Genomic DNA, 21,585 nt, shown 5'->3' on the forward strand with positions numbered 1-21,585 from the left:
ATGCAGATATTTTCTCTGGAGAGAAGTTTTATGTTAAAATGGGTAACTTAGGAGTGTGGGATGGCAAGGAAAAGGTTGTCATCTTCACTCCTGGAAAAGTTAATGGTAAAATGGCTACTGAAGGAGTCTGGATTGATCCTTTAGACCACTTAAAATAATGTTATTTTTTTGTATAGTATGTATATCTGTCTAAATGTGTGTAAGTAAATATATACATATTTATACAAATACAATTATGTCTATGTTTTTTTTAGGTGGTAATATAATATTATATTATGGTTAGGTGAAATGGTACTTAACAACTCTTCAAGATGTATTTTGTAATGAGTATTTACGCAGAGACTGCTCATGAGTCAAAATTCTCAAATTCTGGGGGTTTTGTCATGTTTGTTCCCTGCTTCCTGTCATGCACCGCGGTGGAATATAGAGTCCAGGGTTTCACACACACACACACAGGCTTTTATTCACCTGCCAAACTCCATTGGTCCTTTGCAGGAGAAGAAAGAAGGGGGAGTATGGGAAGCACATCTCAAAAATCCTTCAGTAACTGATAAGAAACCTGCTGTTTTTTGATGATGTCTCTTATTTATGTGTATTAATGCTAGAAGTGATTGCAAGCAGCCCTTTCTCTTTTTTTTTTTATTTTTATTTTTTTCTCCTGGTGATGGGGTTTGGTCTTTTAGGCTCACAGCGAGGAAACTGTCTCTTCCCAAATGTGTTATTGCTATTACGATGAACTGAACTCTTCTTAGTTGCCTTGGAAGTGTGTGGGCTGAGGTGATCTGCTCTGTCACCCCGGTACCATGTTAAACCGTGACCACACGTGGCACACTGACACAGGGGAGCCTGTGCCTTATTGAGCCTTTGGTGGGGTGTGCAGCTCTCCTTAACACGGAGAATAAAGGAATTCCTCACTCCCGTGTCTCACCTGCATACTCAGCTTTTGTGCATGTTGTTGTGGATCTGTGGCATCATTACCAGCTACAAGTGTGGCACAATTTTTGAACGTTGATTCTATGGCAGATTTGAAGCCTTAGGGACTTATAATGTAGCAGTAATTGAGAAATGGTTTCATAAAAGTTCCTGGACTGATGAAGAAAGATGTGATTCTGGTTTAAAAAAAATTAAAAAGGCAATACTAAGTCTGTGCTGTCTGCTATGTTATCTTAGGTGAAAAAGGGAATATAAGTGATAAGAGGGTAAAAAAGGCCATTGCAGAATGAGATGCCATGTGGCATAGAAACCCAAAGCTCTCCCAATTCAGAATGCCCTCTGGACAGTTATCAGGATTTTTCCTTTAAGTAGCAAGATAAGATAAATGACAGGAGAAATTAGGGGGTGGGGGCACGGAGAGGAAGAAAAAGGTTTTTTTGTTATTGTTCTTGTCTCCTTGCTTTCTTTTGAAAAATGCTTTACCAATACTGCATTGAGTATCTGTATGAGTATTTGCCATGCATGAGTATCTGCAGTATGACCATACATAGGAACAGATAGTTGAAGAAATAACTAAGTTTTACTATTAAAATTGTAATATATCATCTTTTAGAATGTGGATTCCCTTTCTAGTATTTGTATCTGGTTTATGTTTCTTTGGGTAGATCACACAAGTACATTACTGCTGTCAATAGACTTAATTATCTATTACATAGGGTTTCTGTGAATGCACAAATAGATAAAAATCTTATTCATAGAAGCTTTATCACATTAATGTCTGAAGAGTAGACCCAAAATGCATGAACTTTGGTTTACATGATGGATTTAACTTTTGAAAACATCGGTGTAAGAGAATAGTAGGATACTGATGTTGCCATACGTCACAGTGTTTGTTATAATACTGTAAGGTATTGCAGGTCCCATTGTGAAGTGATGGAAATTCAGAACCATTTCAGGAGACTGGTGGTCTCCAAATCTGACTGTTAAGGTATCTGCAGACACATGAATGGGTCTGGCAAGAAGCTCAGGTTTATAAAACCTCTGAAGCTTTGTCTGTTATTTTAAATGATACAATAATACATTGAACTTATTTGACCAAGGTATTAATATTGAGAAGTATGAATCAAACCCATTACTTCTGACTTAAGAGTGCATAGTAACAAATAAATAGTATCTGTCATGCTTTTTACAGCCTAACTGCAGATGTTCAATTCTCTTTTGTAGTTTCACAATCATTCTTTCAGCTATGGTAGTGCAGATAGTTACCCTTTAGATTCATTTCCTAGGACAACAAAGCTTAATAGTATCTCTTTCTGTTCCTCTGCAGTAGTTTTTCAACTTACTTCCCACCAAATTTTGCAAAAGTTTGAGTGTCTTAAGCTATTCACGTGTGTTTCAGGGAGTGGGGTTGCAGAGCCATGCAGAGGGAGGCGGCTCTACTGGAGCCCCCCAGCTGGAAAGGCTCTACTGGGAGTCTAATGTTTAGGAAATGCCAAAAATCAGCCTGACAGAAACATCAGGAATGTTCCCAACCACTAGAAGAAGTTCTAATCAAATTTGGCTGCTGCTTAGGAAATCTAACCGGGACAGTCTGGTGATAGGTTCTGTGGCTAACACACATTTATATTGGTCAATTAACATGTGCTTATGGACGAACCTCCCTCAGGAGCCAGTTTCCCACCAAAACAATGCCACGTTTTAACAACTTGATACCTTCTGTTTCCTCTAAGCTACAAACAAAGCTGTAGTAATTAGACATTCTACCTTGTCTTCAGGGATTTGGACTGTATTATTTCATGGAAATAACAATGTGATTAGTTTTCTTGGCAAAACAATTCTTGGTTTTGTTTTGTGTTTGTTTTTTTTCTTTTAATTTCTCTCAAAGTATTTGGCAAAAACGTATTTAAATTTCTCTGAAATACCATGTGTAGTTTACAGAGACGGCAAAATCTTTTGCCCTTCATGTCACCACCTCACACATCCAACATTTTTATAATACAGTAGTATTTCTATATGATACAGTAAATGCATTTCAAAATTATAAGGTGCTTCTTTTAACTTCATAATGTTGAAGTAGAGCCAGAACATGTGAAAATGAAATGCACACAATGGGCACAGTGTCCCATCCCTGTCTGAGGTGTGTCAAACCTCAGCCTCTCTGCTTTTTTCTAACACTGCAAAGAAATAATTAGAAACTGGTTTGGTTCAATCTCTTGCCTTGAATGTTTGGGATATTCACTGTAGTATTTCATAAGAATAGCATAATCATGAATAATAACAGTAATTATTCCTGTCATCAATATTAGAATTATTTCCTCGTAAATGCAAGTCTACAATGAAAATATTCAATGCATATTGAATTTTCTCTAGCGTAAAAGACAGTAGTTGGGGGGTTACTGTGGAGTAGCTTAAACCCATTTCTCTTATATAACTTTGTCATTTAGTCTTATCATTGATTTATCCAGTGCTAAAAATATAATAATAATAATAATAATAATAAAAAAAGGCATAATAGTCACTTCCCTGTCTCCAGGTATTTATTTTAAACCTTTTGAAGATAAGCAAGTAGTTCATGCCATTTGCTGATACCATGCAGTGAAAGTTTTTTCATTTTCTCTGGGTTCCTGTGGTTGATTGCTGCTCCTCAATTAAAATTTATATGTGATGGATGGAGTTGTTTCTTTTTTTTTTTCCTCCTTTGGAATTTGATGTGTGAGTCTAGATAAGTAAATTGTATAAACTTGAGTGTAATTCATAGAAAGTGAGGGGTTCTTGATTCCAAAAATGAAGATGTAAAGCCAGTGTGTGCTTGTTGTGCTACTGTTCCTTTAAGAGCAATGGAAATAAGGATGCACCATTTTGTGTAGTTTTGCTGTGTTTCAACATTTGTAGCTGGCGTGCAGCAGGTCTCTCTGCCTCACAGACTTTGGCTCTATCACAGAGGTCATATTTTCCTGTGTATAAATTATTCATGAACAATTTCTCCAGTGCACTAGATAAACTTGCAGAGATCAGAGTGTGTGTTTCTCTTCTTACTCTCATCCCTACAAATGCTCATATTCTAATAGGCAATGAGAAAAAAAAACAAAAAAAAAAAAGAAGAAAGAAAGAAAAAACCAATCAACCTACCCTGTCTTCATCTGTGTGCATTGGATGGAATGGATTTGATATAAACTTAGGAGAGGAAAGTTTATAAAAGCAAAGACTAAATAAGTGTGAATGGGTTTTCTTTATTTACTTGATACCCTTAGTTTAATTGACAAAAAATACGTTGTTACAGTGGGCTGAGGTGTATCGCACACATTAAGCATCTGGTTTCAGGGTTGAAATTAATCTATCTGATGAGCTAGGCAGGAAATTCTGTCCTTGCACCGGTGCAGCAAGAAATGAGAGGGAACGGACAGGTGGAATAATTCCTTTCCAGTCCTGGGGTCCCCTCTGTGTGCGGTGCCTCCATTCACCTGGCATCTGCCCACCTGATCCCCACAACCTGAGGCTCTGGAGAGATTTTTGGAATGAATTCACAACATAGCCACTCACATGGTATAAAGGGACAGGTTCCTACCAGTGGAAAGCTTTTGTAGCTCTGCGCAGCAGTGTTCATGTGTAACGATGGGCAGTTACAGTGCAATTACTTGGCTGTTTGGGTTTTCTTCATTACACTCATTGCTGATCTTTGATCCCTCTGTCCTCTTTCCCAGGTCGTCCCATTCCACCTACATCCTCGTCTAGCCTTCTCCCATCTGCTCAGCTGCCCAGTTCTCATAATCCACCACCAGTTAGCTGCCAGATGCCATTGCTAGACAGCAACACGTCCCATCAAATCATGGACACCAATCCAGACGAGGAGTTCTCTCCTAACTCATATCTGCTAAGAGCGTGTTCAGGTCCACAGCAGACTTCCAGCAGTGGTAAGAAAATTGCAAACATATGAAGTTTGTTTGTGCCATGTTTGTGCTTGTTTTATGAGTGTTTTGTTTTCTTTTTTATTTGCAAATGTGTTCTTACATCACCAAAAAATTGAAAGGCTATGTGGGAACAAGTCAAACAAAAATCCTACTGCTTTATTTCAAGAAAACCTTTTTTGGAAATACCATACATCATATATATTTTCCCTTCATTTTACTATAGAGAGCTTTTTTTGTTTTAGGAGTGCTATAAGTAGTGTAAAAAATATTATTGAATTCTTGTCATCAGTGGGTTTTATTTTTTAAAGTAGTTCTTGTGTTCCTTGATGGATCCTGTAGAAGAGAGATGTATGCACAAAGGTTCTTTGTTATACACAGGCTAGTCCAGTATCTCATGGCGATGATGAAGTTCTGTAGCTAAAAATGTGTATTGCTTCCACCATTCTATGTCTGTTCTTGTTTCAGGATCTGTCTGATTCTACACTTCCAGTGTCACATTTAACTAACGTACTGCTGTTATTCAGCACATTAATTCTTTTCTTTAAGACCACTTTTAAAATGTTTCCAACTCTGCTATCAGTCGTATAATCTGTAGTGCTTAGGGTTTTATTTCATTCATTTTTCTTTTTTTTTGGTAACAGATGCTGACTTTTCATTTTGACAGCCAAAATGTGAGAAATGAAGATACAATCTCTTTCTGGAAATACAGGCAAAACAAAAGGCGGCTATTATAGCTCCTTATTTTTTGCCTTTTTTCTTTTTGAACGTAGATATCTATTGTGCAGTTCCTATCTGTTTAACTAAACACTGCAAGTTATATTTCATATGCAGTATTTGATCTGCTCAAGGGTCACTCTATACTGTAAAAATACAGATCTGCGCAGTATCGGAGATAGGAACTGTTGGCCTTTGTGGGTCTGTACAATACACTTGAACGGTACCTTTTAACTAGTGGCTGGTGGTGTATGTGGGTGGGGTAAGACTATGAGTAGAAGCTGCAACATAAGATTCAGAGTTGATATAAGGTAAAACTTTTTCCCTAAGCATTGCATTGCCCGGAGAGCCTGTGCAGTTGATGTCCTTGGAGGTTTTCAAGAACAGGTTGGTTAAAATCCTGAGCTACATGGTCTGACCTCAGAGCTGCCCTTGCTTGGCAGGAGGCTGGACTAGAGACCTCCTGGGGTTCCTTCCATCCTGAGTTATCCTTTAACCCTATGATCCATTCAGATATGTTAAAATGTAATTACAGAAAGAAATAATAATTCAGAGATCGAGCATGCTTTCTTGGTACTTGAGGTTAGAGGGTGAAAAATATGATACAGCTTTTGGGGTTTTTTTTTAAGAGGTTCTGGGGGATCTGGGGAGCTGCAGACCTCAAAATTTGTAATGGCCAACTTAGTAGAAACCATAGAAACGGGAAAAAAAAAGTTGATATGATCTAACTTTAATGAGTCAGTGTAGCTTCTGTAAAGGGTACTCCTGCCTTAGAAACACCGAAGAGCTCTTTGAAGGGGTCAGCCATTTCTGAATAAGTGTGATCTAGTTGATGAGAGGTCTTTGGATTTTCAACAGTCTTAGCAAAATCTGTCACTAAGTTCTTTTAAGGCAACTAAACTGACATATAGGGTAAGAGGGAAGATTTCTGCATGGTAAGTAGTTATTTGAAAGACAATAAGCAGAAGCTAGAGCTCCTCAATGAATTTTTATGGGACATGAAGATTCCTGGAGAAGATAGTGAGCTGGGGTAAGAGAGGTGGCTGATGGCAGGGTGTGAAGGATCACAAGTAACCGAGTAACAGGGCAATGAAATGGCAGAAGAAATTCAGGGCAGAGAAACATGAAGAATGGAAAAAGCAGCTCAGGTTCACCAGGCAGTGATGGAGCGTTGCCAGTCAGGGTGAGTTGTTGGGGACACGGACACTTCATCTCGGAGCTCAGGAGCAGGTGAATGTGGGCAGCAAAGAAGGGAATAAAGAACAAAACAGAGAACATTGTCTAAAGGATGTGGTGGTGGATCAAACAGTTTGTAAGGGTTGCTACATAGAAGAAACTGAAAAAAGAGACTTGGACGATACTTGAATACTTGGTATTTGGTATTTATAGACACTGTGGACACTGAGTGAGCCAGTGCGGCTGTTCTTGTGAAGCCAGATGAAGGAAGTTGCAGTAAAACAACTCTGAAAATTGATTGAAAATTTGATGGAAGAACTCCTTATGTTTCATTTTAAATAATCATTGATTCCTTATATCCTTAAAAAACTTTGTGTTTCCCACCTGTCACTGTGCACTGACCCAAGGAACCTTTTTGGCATGCTGAGATATGCTTTGATTTGTTTATGAATGACTGATTTGTTCATTCTACATTTTAACATTTTTTTTTTTTCCCAAAATATTTCAGTTCTTTCTTTAATAATTATTCATAGAATATTTAAAGACTTTTTGAGGGTTTAAAAAACAGCTTTGCTTTTTTTTTTTTTAACCATAGGCATATGCATAATTGTTTGCTCACCACTGAGAGTGCTCTATAACATGAGCTCTTCTGATTTAGTTCATCCTCTGGAAACTTATAAGCAATTTACTTGCATTTTTTTTCCTTTTATGTAGTTCTCATAATGTTTCCTTGATAGACATTATAAGAAAATAGCACAGATAGTGACATATAACTCAAATTGGAAAAGCTCACCTTTTTTGTGGTTCATCCTTGTTCTCGAAAGATCTTCAGAGTAGCTTTTTACCATCTACGTAATATGGAACGGTAGACAATGCTATAATTTTTTTTTCATTATTATTTTTTAAAATTTTTTTTTAAATCTATTTTAGGTCCTGTGGTAACTTAGCAACAAAAATCCAGACATTTGGGAGACAGTAAATAAATTTAAATACTTGGTTTAATTTTGGGGTTGGGTTAAAAAGGAAGATTTGAAGATATTAAGATTTCAAGCTCAGATTCCAGATGATATTTGACCATTAATAAACATTTGCTAGTACTTTCTAAGTTCTTTTTTAAACATTTCTATCACAGTCTTCAAAGTGCCTGCTGAAGATGAAATATTTGCAGAAATCTGGTACTGATTACATTGTAGAAGAAGTGTCCTCTTGTTTGTCTGATTGTACACTTCTGCTTGCTTCAATCTCTACAATTAGAGGATAGCTCCTCAACAAGTCTAGGATGAGTCTTCTTGGGTATGAGGTGACAGTCATCCACATGTGCTGCCCTGTGCCCTTCACAATAGCCATTCTTAATATGTCTGGAAAACTCATTTGCGTAAAAAAATTACCTAATCAAACCTTCCATCAAATGAGCAATCTATTGTTGATATTATGAAGGCCTTTAATCTACAATAAATCTTTGTTACAACTCATCAGAGCTTCCAGTTTGAGAGAAATGTGATTATAGCACTCTTAAAATGACATTACATCATCGAGGTGATTGGTTTATCATTTGGAGAAGCGACATCAATCATAACTAGCATAACCACACAGTAAATGAATTCAACCTTTCTGCTGCAGAACAATGACACAATAATTGCTCAAAATCAGACTTAAAATGAAATCAAAAAGTGCACTTTCTTTAAATATGATGTTAACCTAATGGAATATATTATTAAAAATCGTGTTTGAGGAAATTCTATGTAATTAAAAATATGTGAAAATGTATTCCTTTTTTTCTCTCATTAGAACCTGATTTCATCTGCAGAATCATTTTCTATGCAACAGATATTATGCTGTGTTTAATTGAACTCCCATCACTTACATTCCTCTGCTTGTATTTCTTAATATAATATGCAGCACAATTATATGTGATGAAGGACAAGAGGTTTTTGAAATCTAGTGCACCTGCTGATAGTATTTTCAAAAACAGAAATATTATAGAAGGAAATAAAACCTTTTATCTGTGAAAAGTTAGTAGATTTTTTTTGTTCCCTTTCAAAAGCAGGTCAGTTCCTATCACACCATTTTCTAGGATGGTTTCTCACAACTAACAGTAAGAATAGGTTTATTTCTTGTGATTTCTGTATATATTGAATGTATTTTCTTTCTGGCAATACATGATGACTCATCTTGTTGGAATGTCATTTTAATGGCTTCAATCATAATACAATAAAACAGGCTGGTTTCCAGTCTTACACAGAAAAAAAAATAAAATATATACGTGTGTGTGTGTGTATATATATATATATATATATATATATATATATATATATATATAAAAGGGCTTTTGTTGCCAGCATCTTTGCCTTTATATTATTATATAGGATTTACTCTTATTAAACCAAATTTTGGAATCCCAACAGAAAAACTGGTTTTCAACCTGAGTAAAATGCCTAGGATATACCTACTTGCACAATACTTTTTGATATAATGAATCCATAACTGGATATATTAATAATCTTCAGCCATTCTAACAATGAGAAAGTAGATGCAGAATGATTTGGAGTATTTTGATTTGGGGAAAATTCTAAACTGTGCATTAGATATTGTCACAATTCCCAAGAAGTTACTGAAGTTCAACTGGAAGGGAGATCACGCCCAGTTTTTCAGTGCTAATGTGTCTTTCTGACTCAGAGACAATAACACAAATCAGTCAGCTCAATGTAACAATATTTGCCCACAGAGTACTTTGGACACTGCTTTGATTTTTATTTCTATTTTAATAAGCAGTTATTGGGAGCAAGGAAAGGGGAATGGAGAAACAGGTTGGATTGAACGAGATCATTGTTATTTAGTGTTTCTTATGAGTTAGAGTTGAAATGAAGAATAAGACTCCTTATTCTGATGGCCCTAGTTTGTGGTTATTTATTATTGAAAATATCAGTATTCATAATAATCAGTATAAATATGTAGAAGGATGATCTTTGTTCAACAGATATTACCTGTTGCAGTTTAATCCAGTATGTAAAGAACTTTATTTCTGAAGAAAGAAACTTTCTCAAGGTGACTCGAAGCCCCAGAGCATTCGTTCTTGATCCAACACAGGGTGGAGTCACCAAACACATTTTGCTCATACACTGTCGTTGCAAGTGGTGGAGGTCTTGCCCCTGCATTTGCACAGAAATAAGCATAGGGTGCTTGACCAGTATTTATCTGAATTTTGCAGACATTTTTTGTTTTGTGTTTGCAATACCATAAGCTTTTTACAGTACAAGGAAAGAGTTGTAGATTGTCATTTTAATTTCTGTTTTCAAATTAAGAGGAAATTATATATGTTTGTTTCTTAGTCCATTGTTATTTGTCTTCTAATTACTATTGTTATTGAGAATTTCAGTACTATAGGCTTTTTTCCTACCTTGGCACCCATGGCTGTTAAGCGCTGCCCCAGAAGTAGACAAAAACATCAGTAATTTGAAGAATTCCAGCTTTATTGCTTAACGAATCTGAAGAACATAAGCCACCCCTTATTTCTCAAAGGCTTCTCTTCAGCAGATGACAATGTCCACTGAAGATTCTTCTATCACAGTAGAAAAGATTGAATAGAAACAAAAACCTGTTGGTTTCTCGTGTTTATGCTATGAAGTCGGGCTCCTGTGTTTGATGTTTTAAGCAGTAGTCTCTGTTAGCAGCAAGTTCTTTAAATAGATTATTTTTTTCCAATTTGCTTTTAAGGCTTAAATTCTCTAAATCCTTGATGGGCAGTCACATCCTGATTTTGTTGTATCTCTTGAGTCTAATTTTAGAGCTTTGGCCTGGAATTAGAAATGGAGGGGACAGCATGAACTATGTTTTCCCCATTGAAACTGAAGTGTGTACTTTTTCTTAAGGATTGTCTCCATGTTGCTGCAACTATTACTGATATCATTGCCGCTACTAATCTGTGTAGCATATGTTGACAGTGCCAGCAGATGTCTGAATTTCAGCCAGAAGACATGATTCTAGATATTAAGATATGGCAGAAATACTGTATTTATTAATTTATGAATTCATAATCACAATAGACAAATCTGAAGCAGAAGGTTCTATGGTAATAAAAATGATAATGCATTACAAACAGCTATAGAATTGAGAACAGATTGTTATTCTGTTGTTTCTGTATTTTTCTTTAGCTCACCATGGTTTTGAGAGCTGCAGAGATTTTTCTTAGCTGCTTTTACATCATTTTAGTTTAAGGCTTGTAAATGTGTTAAACTGGCAGCCTCTGTAGCAACAAAAGCACAGCAAAGCAGCTGTGGCACCAGCTTTCCAAGGTCCCCTTTCTCCAGTGTGTTATTCTGCTGTTTTCTGATATCTACCATAGAGGCTCTGAAACAACTTAGTTACTGTGGTCAGTCAGCCTTGTCTTTTCTCATTACCAATCCTTGTTTCGTCTCCTAGCAGGTAGTTTGAGATCACCAATAAATGGCATGCGTTTGAAACTTAAGGACTAGATGTTGCTCCAGACTATTCTGCCAAGAAAATGGGTGCCTAGACCTGGCACCCTGTTTGAAAGCCAAGAGGCATTGGGGATGTTACAATTATAGGCACAGTAACTCTTTTCTATATTTTTCTTTCATGTGCTGAGTCCAGGTGCTGTTTGTGTGGTTTTTCCTTGCTGTGTAGGAAAGCCTAAAGCTGTTCTTGCTGATGCTCTGTGCTGTAAGTTGTGCTGTATGGGAAGGAATGGCTCAGGCTTTTTAATATTTATGTCTTTTGATATAGATGTTTGAATCATCTGAACTACACTTAGTTTTTCATTGGCAATGACATAGTCCTGACAACTCCTGTAGTGGATTCTTCAGCTGTTTAGATGGAAAGGGCAACATTTAGAAAACATTTCATTTTTTTAACTGTCACCAACCCAAATTGGTAGGTGATTCAAAGTGAAGAGTCAAGCATATGTAAGCCATGTGCACTTCTCAGATTGTAAAGTCGAGAACCTAATATTCAGGACATAATTTTTTCAGAATGAATTGCGATGTTTGTTCGCAGAAAGATCTGTGGGGTGCATGTTTGTTTGGTTTTGTAATAACAAAAAGTTTAATTGCTTCATTCTTTATCTCTAGAAATAAGTGCTGCTAACAAACACTTAAACGCAAGGAGACAGCTTTCATTTGAGTCAATGTCTTATGGATTTCCTGATTTTGATAAGATGAAGTCATACACTTCTGCTTTATTTAAATGATAAATAGTCACTTTATCTAGTGCTTAATTACTATTCCTGGTTATAGAATTACTTTAATATATTCACAGTTATATAATACCTATTTCTAATATGCTTATGAATATTAGCATCTTATCAGGCAAATCTGTAAATATGTCATCTACTGGTCACGTTAACATCTTTAGAAACTGAGTTTATCTTCATATAATGCATGATTAAGTCAATATGAAGTACTATTTTTTTAGCTTTAGAAGATGTTCCAAGTAAGCCTAAAAAGTACAAGAAATGGAGAACTCACCACATTGCTAGAGAAACTACTCAGTGGTCATTAATTATTCTCACTGGGTTTTTTGGGGTTTTGGTTTTGGGTGGTTTCGTTTGTTTATTTTCCGTTCATGCCTGACTCTCTGCCTGACCATTCCCCCATGCATGTCTTTTATCCCTTCAGCATAAACAAAGAGAAATCCTAACTCTATTGTTTTACTCTGAATATTTTTCCGTTTCTGTTTACCTGTAACAGCCCTGTTGCTCTCTGGAAGTATGTTCATGAAAAGAGTTTGCACATAGGGCTTTATTGACAAAACTCTCCACTGAAAATACAGCTCACTCAAGCAAAATGTGCTCTCCTGTTATGTCCTAGTGCTTCTGTCACGGCATCTTCTTCTGGGATGTGCTGCAGCATGCTTTTGTATGCTAGGATTCTGTCTTTCTTACAATTTCAACTTTAGCGGAACCTTGCGCAGCCACCGTTACAGTTGGAATGCGATACAAGGATGTGGCTCCTCCATCAAAGAGCTGCTTTATTTTGATGCAGGTTTACAAATGTTTCCTGTAGAGGGAGCACGACGGAGGTGCACACCGTGGGGTGTGTTGGGAGGCTGAGGAAAGTGTCAGTGGTTTTGCTGTTGTGGGATGTGCTGGGAGCTGAGCACGGCGTTTCAGCTTGGTTCTGTCTATGGTGATGTGATGCTCCTGACTTGCACCACACCTGTCCTGGCATTGCCGGTGGAGAGCTGGTTTATGGCACTCAAAAGAGTCAGGAACCAAAGGACTTTGAGTGCGAGTCTTGAGCTGACCAGTTCCTTTGTTGTTTCTAATAATTACATACTGAAACTACAGATGAGGGGTTGTTTTTCTCATTTAAGGGAATCAACAAAACAATATCGCCTTCTTTATTACATTACAAATATATGCGATTTTTTTCTGCTACCTTCTTACATGGAAAAGCTGAGGACTTTGAATGTTTGTGCAAGTTAATTACTGGCCTGAGTAAATGCTTACTTTTTCAGATATCTTGACATCAAGGCACAGGGGGAATCCTGTTCCATTTTGTCAACTCCCCAAATGTTTCCACAGCTCGATCTGTGGCATTCACACATGAATGAAATTGCATCTCTCGCTCTGTTCTGTTTGTTTGGATTCTGTGTTTTCTTCCAGTCTGTAGCAGTGCTGCACTTGCTCCCAGTTCCCTAGGTTGCTTTTATTGCAGTGACCTTTTCCATCTACGTAGGGTGCTATTTGTCATTCAGCTCCACTTCGGTCCCTGCTTCACCCCACCAAGGTGCTGCCTGACATCTCGCTCCTTTACAATAGTTCCTTTCTATTTAATGCATTTGTGTTGGGTATCATAGGGATGTAACAGTGTGATTTCCAGTAACTGAGCTTTTCGTTCCTTTTATTCAGGTCAGGTCTAATGATTTTTGAAATAAAGAAATAAATGCATACAAACAGGCAGAAACATAATGGCATCTTTATGATTATAGTGATAGCTGGTACTTATCTTGTGTGATATATCCGGAATGTGAAGGAAAAACAAACAAAAAACCAAGGCGCGAACACTAGTAAATTCAGAGGAAAGAGAATTGGCAATTTAGTATGGAATTTGTATTGAGAAGACTCCTTGTCCTTGATGCTCTGTTAATTTAGGAGAGATAAGCAGAAGACTGTAGAAAACAAAAATGACCTTTTATAAATGATAAATACGCATGTGTGGGTATAGAAGCCTGTATATACCAAACCCCTAAAGGCTGGGGACTCTTACTCTGCTGCTGGATGTTTCCAAATCTGCCAGAGGGACTGGCTTGCTGTGAACTGCCATGCACCAAAACCTCCATTCGTAACAACAGCGGAAAAGTTCAGTGTTGCCTCCGTACTCCCTAAGGAAAAGATGCATGAAATGGTTATTTAGAAACATCCTTCTCGGTCTCGAATCTCCAAACGTCAGGCACAGTTGTCACTAAATCATAAAATGGGAAGTCCCAACTGCTAATTCACATGATTTGGGGAGAACTCCCGAATCTGGACTTTAGTGTTGCACACACTGGATTAATTAAATCTGTAATGTATAGGTAATTATTTTGAGTTTCCCAAATCATTTTTTCTACTGGAAGCAGTGGGAATTTTGCACACCAAACACCAGGCTAACTCCTCAGTTAATACACTGTAGTGAAGTGTGGAATGTTCTGCCTGGCAAAACACAGTGTCTGAGTATGTTTGTTAATGTTTGTTTCCACAAACAGGTGGATAATTGTTTCACCTGACACAAATCTGTAAATTGATGGGGACTAGCAGACATGAAGAGGTATAAAATCTTCGTGTGTGAGCTCCAGGTTTCTGAAAACATAGTTTATGAAGTCAAGAGGAGGGAGTTTGGGGAGTCAGAGCTCAGGTGGTAAACGGCAGCGTGGAGTTGTTCTGTCAAGTGCTGAGAATGAGGGTGGGGACTGATGTGGTTTGGGAACTCACACTGATCCGCAGTCCCCCTGTGATGCAAGTTGAACCAGCTCCTGGCACCTTCATTGCTGCTGTAGCTGAAAAGTTGCTCAAAAAGCAAAGGGCAGTAAGGTTGTGGCAAAACAAACCACAAAGGCAGCTGGTCAGGCTTAGGGGGAATGAAAGATGAAATGTAGGCATCTTCAATTTGAGTATTGGGTAGGAAGAGCAATATGAATTACTTCAATCTAAAGCAAAATGTGGGTTGTGGTTTTTTTTGTTTTGGTGTTTTGTTTGGTTTTTTCATTTGTTTATTTTTCCATTTTAAGTTTCAACCTGTTTATTTAACTTTATTTTAATGGAAGAGGGGCTTGGGGGTAACCACAACAGGTGTGAATCCTCAAAATGAAAGGCAAAAACGTTTTCTTAAAAGTCTTCCAAATGAAATGGTTCAGCATTTTAAAAAATGAAATAATTATTGTTTTAATTAGATGTTTCTGTATTTTCCAAATCTCTTCTTCCTTCCTCCCCAATCTTTTTCAGCTAAAAATGCAGTAAAATTTAATTAGATATTCCTGGATAGTTTATCTCCTTGGGGTGTGAAGCAGGCACTAGGCAGAAACCAGTTGAAGAAGAGCTATTTATTCTAAAATCCATGAACTTAGTAGACATAGTAAGGCCAGTCAATTATATTTGTGAGTGCTCTGTGCAGCTGGGGAAGAGGATGCAGAGAAAACCAGACTGATTGAAGAGAAGGAGGAATTTCTGAGACTCTGAGTTCCAATACTGACTTGAAAGCATGATGAGATTATGGAGTCCAATTTGTCTGGACAGACTGAGAATTGGTGGTTGTGGAAATGCAGAAAGGCTGGTGAGGGACTGTAATTATAAAAGTAATCTGAGGAGAAGACTCAAGAGACTGGCTAGAAATAAAACCTTTTAAAGTGCACTGTCAGCAACTAGAACCCAATCCCTCTGCACAGGTAGCACAGCCGTTCCTTCCAAATCATTTACAGAAAAAAGTTATATAACACAAATCACTAGAAGGCGTCATCCAGGAGTATATATATGGCCGCATAACTTGTTTCTTCACTTATATTTCCAACCACACACCAGTTCTTCGTAGTGTTTTTTCTTTTCTATTTTGTTGTTGGCAGCTGGAAGGTCTCCACATTCTTCAGCTCCTCTGAGATCGTGCCAGAAATAAAAATGCATTAGAGAATCTTGTTTCATTTTCTTTTTTTTTTTTGAACAAGTTCCATTAATATCCTGCTGTCACAAAGCAACTGGTACTGTTTCACAGCTCTTTATCATGGCAGTTTTTTTCTGGGGAGCGACAGCGATTGCTCATTGAGACCCAGAACCCCAACTGCGCAGCTGCCAGTTCTGGGTAATGGGAAGTTAAACTGCTCAGACAAGTTCACTTCGGGTTTTAGCAACATTTTAATATTTAACCTTTACATTGCTTTGAGGAAATGAGTACTGGTGGATTCTGCTGGATCAGCAGCCTTTGCATTCAATGGTTTCTTCATAGGATAGTACAGGTTGGTTTATAGAGCAGTATTTTCTTTATAGGACAGGCAGACTCCATTCAAATTTCCAAATTCAGAAGGGATCTGAAGGCCCAAATTCAGGTTCTGGGTACATGCTTTGATGTTTGCTTGCTCTAGATGGTTGGGGTTGGGTTGGTTTGGTTTGGAGGAGGGAGGGGAGTATGTGTGTATGTGGTGTTTGGTTTTGGTTGGGGTGGATTGGTTGGTTGTTTTCTAGCTTGATGTTTAAATATGTACATTAAACACCTTGTCATTTTCTCAAAATCTTAATTTTGAACTGCTTTTATAATAGCCAATCTGCCAAGTTCATTTGATTAACAGAAAAGTGCATCACAGGTGGTTCTTCTAAGGAATGAATGCTGACATCTATTAAAAGGATCAACAGAATGTCACCAGTGGGTTTCAGTCTTTGTAAAAATTCTGCAGTTTAATTATTTCTGGTTCCCAGAAAATGCTCTCAGGTGGTTTTATTAGAAAGTTTGAGAAAACTGCAATGAAATTATGTCATTTCAGATTTTGGCTTAAGCATAGTGCTATCAAAGAACAGAAAAATAAATAAGTAAATAAATGCAACAGAAAAGAAAGAGAGCTTTCCTCTCTTTTGTTTTTCTAACCCCTCCATGTGTTTCCCAAGACAAAAACTCTCTGAATCTACCCTAATTAATCTTCAATCTGAGCTACTTGTTAGACTTCTGTTCCTTTTTTTTCAGATAAAAGTCTTTATTTTCTCACTGCAAAACAAACGCCGAGTGAATGTCACAGATGGGCAGTGGTCGGTTCTTCCCAGAGCAGCCCAACCATGCGAACGGGGTTCTGGACTCGCTGGGCGGCCGCTGTGTTCCTGCAGAAACTGCCAAGTTCTGTATGAAAGTACTTAAATATTATCATAAGATTTGATGCTTTCTCCACCTGCAAGTTGCATTTTGAAATCTGTCGAAGATATGGGACATGGTTAATTTAATAGTATTATAATATGTGAACATTGCTTAATATTCCCATGAGTAAAATTCGGAGCAATGGAGACTATTTAGAGCTGACATAGAGCAAATTACTCAAGCACAGGACAACCTGTGGCACAAATCTGCTTGCTCTAACAGGCTTCATACAATTAAAGATAACGAATTTCTTACTGCTCTCCCAGCTGCTTTTTATTAGTCTGTTATTAGGTGGTGGTTAAAGGCTCTCTAATGATTCCTTGTTTGTACCCTATTCATCAGAATTCAGGTAATGAAACTTTTCCTGCTTTTATTTATTCTGAAATCTTTGTTGACCCACTAACTCAATGCCTTGTGTGAATTTTAGCACTTTTTCATGTGGTGATCTTGGTTTCACAACTGCAAAATGTAAACCAACAAAATAATGTGCACTATTATTGAATTTTCATTGCCAAGCAATTTGAAGTACCTGCTTCCACTTCACAAGTGCTTCATGTCAGAATATGGATAGTTTTTATGCTGCCTTGGTGTAAACCATAGGATTTTTGCAGAAATTTTTATGCCATCATCCTTTATCTGGGAGTATCAAAAGATTACTTTCAGGAGTTAAAAACCAATAGATAATCAGGTGTAAAATAGTAATGATTTGTTGGCTGCAAATTTTATTTGTTTAGTTACAATATAGAGGCAGTAATGGAAAGAGGTTTTTTAATTTAGAACCAGACTTCAAATTCCTGCACTTGCATTTATCTCTGTTGAATGCTTTTCATGAGACATTTGAGATTTGATATTGAAGAAAATTAAATCACCAGGAAAAAAAAGTTGAATCTTCCCAAAGATGAGACAAGGAAAAGGAATATAATGCTGTTGGTTTTAACAATAATAAATTTAGGTTGCTTTTTTGAGGACTGGAAGAGCTCCAGAAAAGCAATTGGTACTTACTTTGGGAGCACTTAAATATTAGTGGCTCAGAGCGACATACAGCTCTGCTCTGTCATTATAGAGAATTGTTATGCCTCACATAGGCATTATTGAGCTAATCAATTCATCAGGAATTTGCATAGAATTAGAACTGCATGGCAAAGACTTCAGGAAATAGAATTGCCTATCAACTTATAAAGTCAGTACGGCTGATTAGAAAAAAAATGTAATGAAGCAAATTAAAATAGTGGTGGATTTCAAATTGAACTTGGAATATTCTAGTTTCTTCCACAAAAGTAATGGAAGACGCAAGTGGAGTTTACTCACGTAATTTGGATGATCATCACTGTGCTCAAAAATTACATTACCCAGCATGTCACGTGTGTACATTTTGTTTCCTCCAGAGACCTTAATGGAATATTCTGACAGCTGTCAGTAAAGTAAACATTATTGTCCAATGGAAATAAAGATCATGGTGAAGAACAGGATAATTAACACCTATGCTTGCATGCTTTGCTGCTCCAGAAAATTGATCCAATAGACCTGATACATTTACAGGGAATGAGCTAACAATTAAATAGGTGCACATAACTGTTGTCTCTATTTCATAAATCTTCAAAATCTTACAGCCCTTTACTCTTTACGGGGATTGTTTTCTTAAAAGTTTTATCTGTAATTTAACAGAACATTTTTAAATAATTTGACAGAATTATTTCTTAGGAAACAAAAGAAATTTAGTTATCCAGCAGAATGACTATGAAGTTAAAGTACTCTTATTGTTGAATTTGCCTGTTAAGGATATGTTTGAGGAGTCTTTGAAGATGACTTTATTCTCAAATATTATGGACTTTATGGCTCTGTTCTTATATGTGGCGATTAGTTTAAGAAAAATAAAGCTACTTATTTTGAATATTTTTTCTTTTTCATGGGGAAGATAATTCAGTGTCTGTTTTTAAATCACTAACCACTATTCATAACCTCATGGTTAAATGTTTCGAGGCTATTATAATATTTTGCTATTAGTAACATTTCAGCAGATATTTTTTACTAGATACTTATATTGCTAAATGTGTTTGGTTATTGCCCATATACAGCCTGGAGACCTATATAGTTTCTAGGCAATTTTGTTATGGAACATGCATATATACATGCACGTAACCCCTGGAGTGCCAGTCTCCTGCCCGTACACACGTGTGCTTCAGTGGCGCTCTCTGGAGTGGGAGAAACTCTCTACTGCTCCATTTACTTCTCCTGCATTTTGTCAGTGCTCAGCAGATGCTGGAGACTGTATGGCTAAGTAATGCAAACAAAAGCTACTTGAAAAATAGAGTCACAAAAACTTTTGAAAATAACATCAATTAATACAAGCCAAGACATGATGGAAAGGTGGGTGATAGTGATGGCAGGACTTTGAGGCATTCTTAAAAAAGATATTCTGTGCCAGATTTCTCAGGACCTCCAGCTGTCAATTAGTCACTCAGGTCAGCTTTTAGAGTCTCAGAGGGTCAGAGGAGATAGTTGATATTTTATTTTAAAAATGTGTTCATTGCCCAGGTTAGAAAAAGGGACTTTTCTCATAGGAAACCTTACTCTACAATATTGACTATGCTGAGATTTTCAGTTTTCAGATTTCTGCCTGAAATAATCTTTGGAGGACTTCTGCTTTAATCTTATATTGTTCTTTATTGAGGTGAATAAGGAGTCATATAAACTTATTTCCAGATTTTTTCGTGCCAGAAATGGTATTGCATCTTATACATGGCTTATTGTCTGATGTTGGCTAGAAATTATGTCTTACGCTTGGTAATATAACCTTGAAATTCATTAGGCTGGTAGCTGGGACATGTACAGATGGTGGGGTTTGGCACTCCAGTGTTTTTGGTAAAGGTCTTCTCTGCTTGAAGTCAGTGATTTGATCGTTGATGTATTTATCACTGGTTTAGTGTAATTTAAATGAAAACTTAATTAAACCAGCTTTGATTAAAATTCCATATGAAGAATGTGAATGTTGGTAAATGATAATTACTCTTAGAATTGCTTAAGTATTGAAAATGCTTATAATGTCTCCTATTACCTGTCTGGCTGGTTTGGTTTAGCAGTTCCTTTCCAACACCTTCACTGTGTTTCTCAGAGTGTAATTTTGCGTGACAGTGTTCTGTCTTACCAGATTATAGAATGGCTTAATTACCAACAGCCTCTTCCAAAGCCAAGAATATACATGAATTTTCAACAATTATATATATTAGTTCTTAGGAATTTCTGCTGTTGTCATTTATCAAGTGCTTGAGCTTATTCAGCATCGATAAACATAGAATCAGGGCTGTAAGTCTTGGGGGCTGATGCTCAGGTTTAGTGATGGAAGGAGAGGTAGAGGCTTCGGGTAAGAGAGCCTGAGACCTTGAGCCCCTGGGGAGGAATGGTGAGCAGAAATAAGGAGATGTTGCTTGGGGCAGTAGAAGAGGTGTAGAGTGCGTTTGTAATGCATGTGGAGGAACCTCTGAGGATCAGTCAGTGAGTAAAATCCCTACACAGAGTAAGTACCACCTAGTGGTGTTTACATTCATAGCTGTCATTGAGTGGACCTGTATCAATTGGAAATTATCTCTGTATAAGTTGATGTACCCATACACACGTCCATGTTCACATTATAAAGATATAACATGCAGTGTACTATACTATATATTATACATACTATACATATATATTAATAGGTGTATAAAGAAATTGAAGGTGGAGAAATCGATTGGTTGTTGTTTTTTTTTAAAATTAGGAAGAGTCTCTGTATTTGAGAAATTCTTCTGGACAAAAGCAAGGAAAAGGGCATTATCTGTAATTAGAAATAATAATGTATAATTGGTTCATTTGCCATATTTCTACAGTTCTGATTTAGTTGAACAATGTGATCATTATGCCACCAGTTTTCAATAGAGGTGTCACAATGAAAAATAATTGCAATATTCCACAATATTAACTGTACCCTAATTGCAAAAGTTTTGAAATATAATTACCATGAAAGCTAATGCGACAGGGAACATTAAGCATAATTAGCGTATTTTAAAAAAGAGAAAAACTGTTAGGAGCTTGTTATTGTCTCGTAAGGTAGCTTCAAATTAGCTGGATGCAGAGCACTTTCATCTAGGTTTTCTATAATTTTCGTTATTAGCACAGACTGCAATAAATTTATTTGACACAGCCCACACCTGCTAACCCTGCAGGAGAGAATTTCTAATGTGCACAAGTCCCAGGTTTCCCACAGAATCTGTCACAATTTCCTGGGAGACAGCAGTTTGTAAGATTGGGGGGCTGGGTTAGGTTTTTTCTTCTTTTTTTTAATATTCCTTTTATTTTTATTTTTTTCTTAATTTAAATGGTCAGTCATGCTGCGCTGCTCAAGTTGTATTGTGTTGTAAGAAATTTCTGCAAAAAGCTACACAAAAATGCTATTATGACACACTTCAAACAAAGCATTAATTACAAGGCATGACTATAAGTTCTGAAGAAAACTGTAGTATATTAATTATCTATTTTCTTTACAGAACAACTATGTG

At 36.9% G+C, this 21,585-nt stretch overlaps 1 protein-coding gene across 6 annotated transcripts in view; it reads left to right on the plus strand.

Annotated features, from left to right (window-relative positions):
* TENM2 (teneurin transmembrane protein 2) overlaps positions 1-21,585 on the plus strand; it is a gene marked incomplete at both ends in the record, with an annotated part of 489,425 nt that overhangs the window by 270,793 nt on the left and 197,047 nt on the right. For all 6 annotated transcript variants that reach the window (XM_080353522.1, XM_080353523.1, XM_080353524.1 and 3 more), the window contains one exon: positions 4,635-4,844. In XM_080353522.1, the coding sequence (XP_080209648.1) occupies positions 4,635-4,844 (210 nt within the window). The remainder of the gene's footprint in view (positions 1-4,634; positions 4,845-21,585) is intronic.

The sequence above is a fragment of the Nesoenas mayeri genome, assembly GCF_963082525.1.
Source record: "Nesoenas mayeri genome assembly, chromosome: 14".
Classification (NCBI taxonomy): domain Eukaryota; kingdom Metazoa; phylum Chordata; class Aves; order Columbiformes; family Columbidae; genus Nesoenas; species Nesoenas mayeri.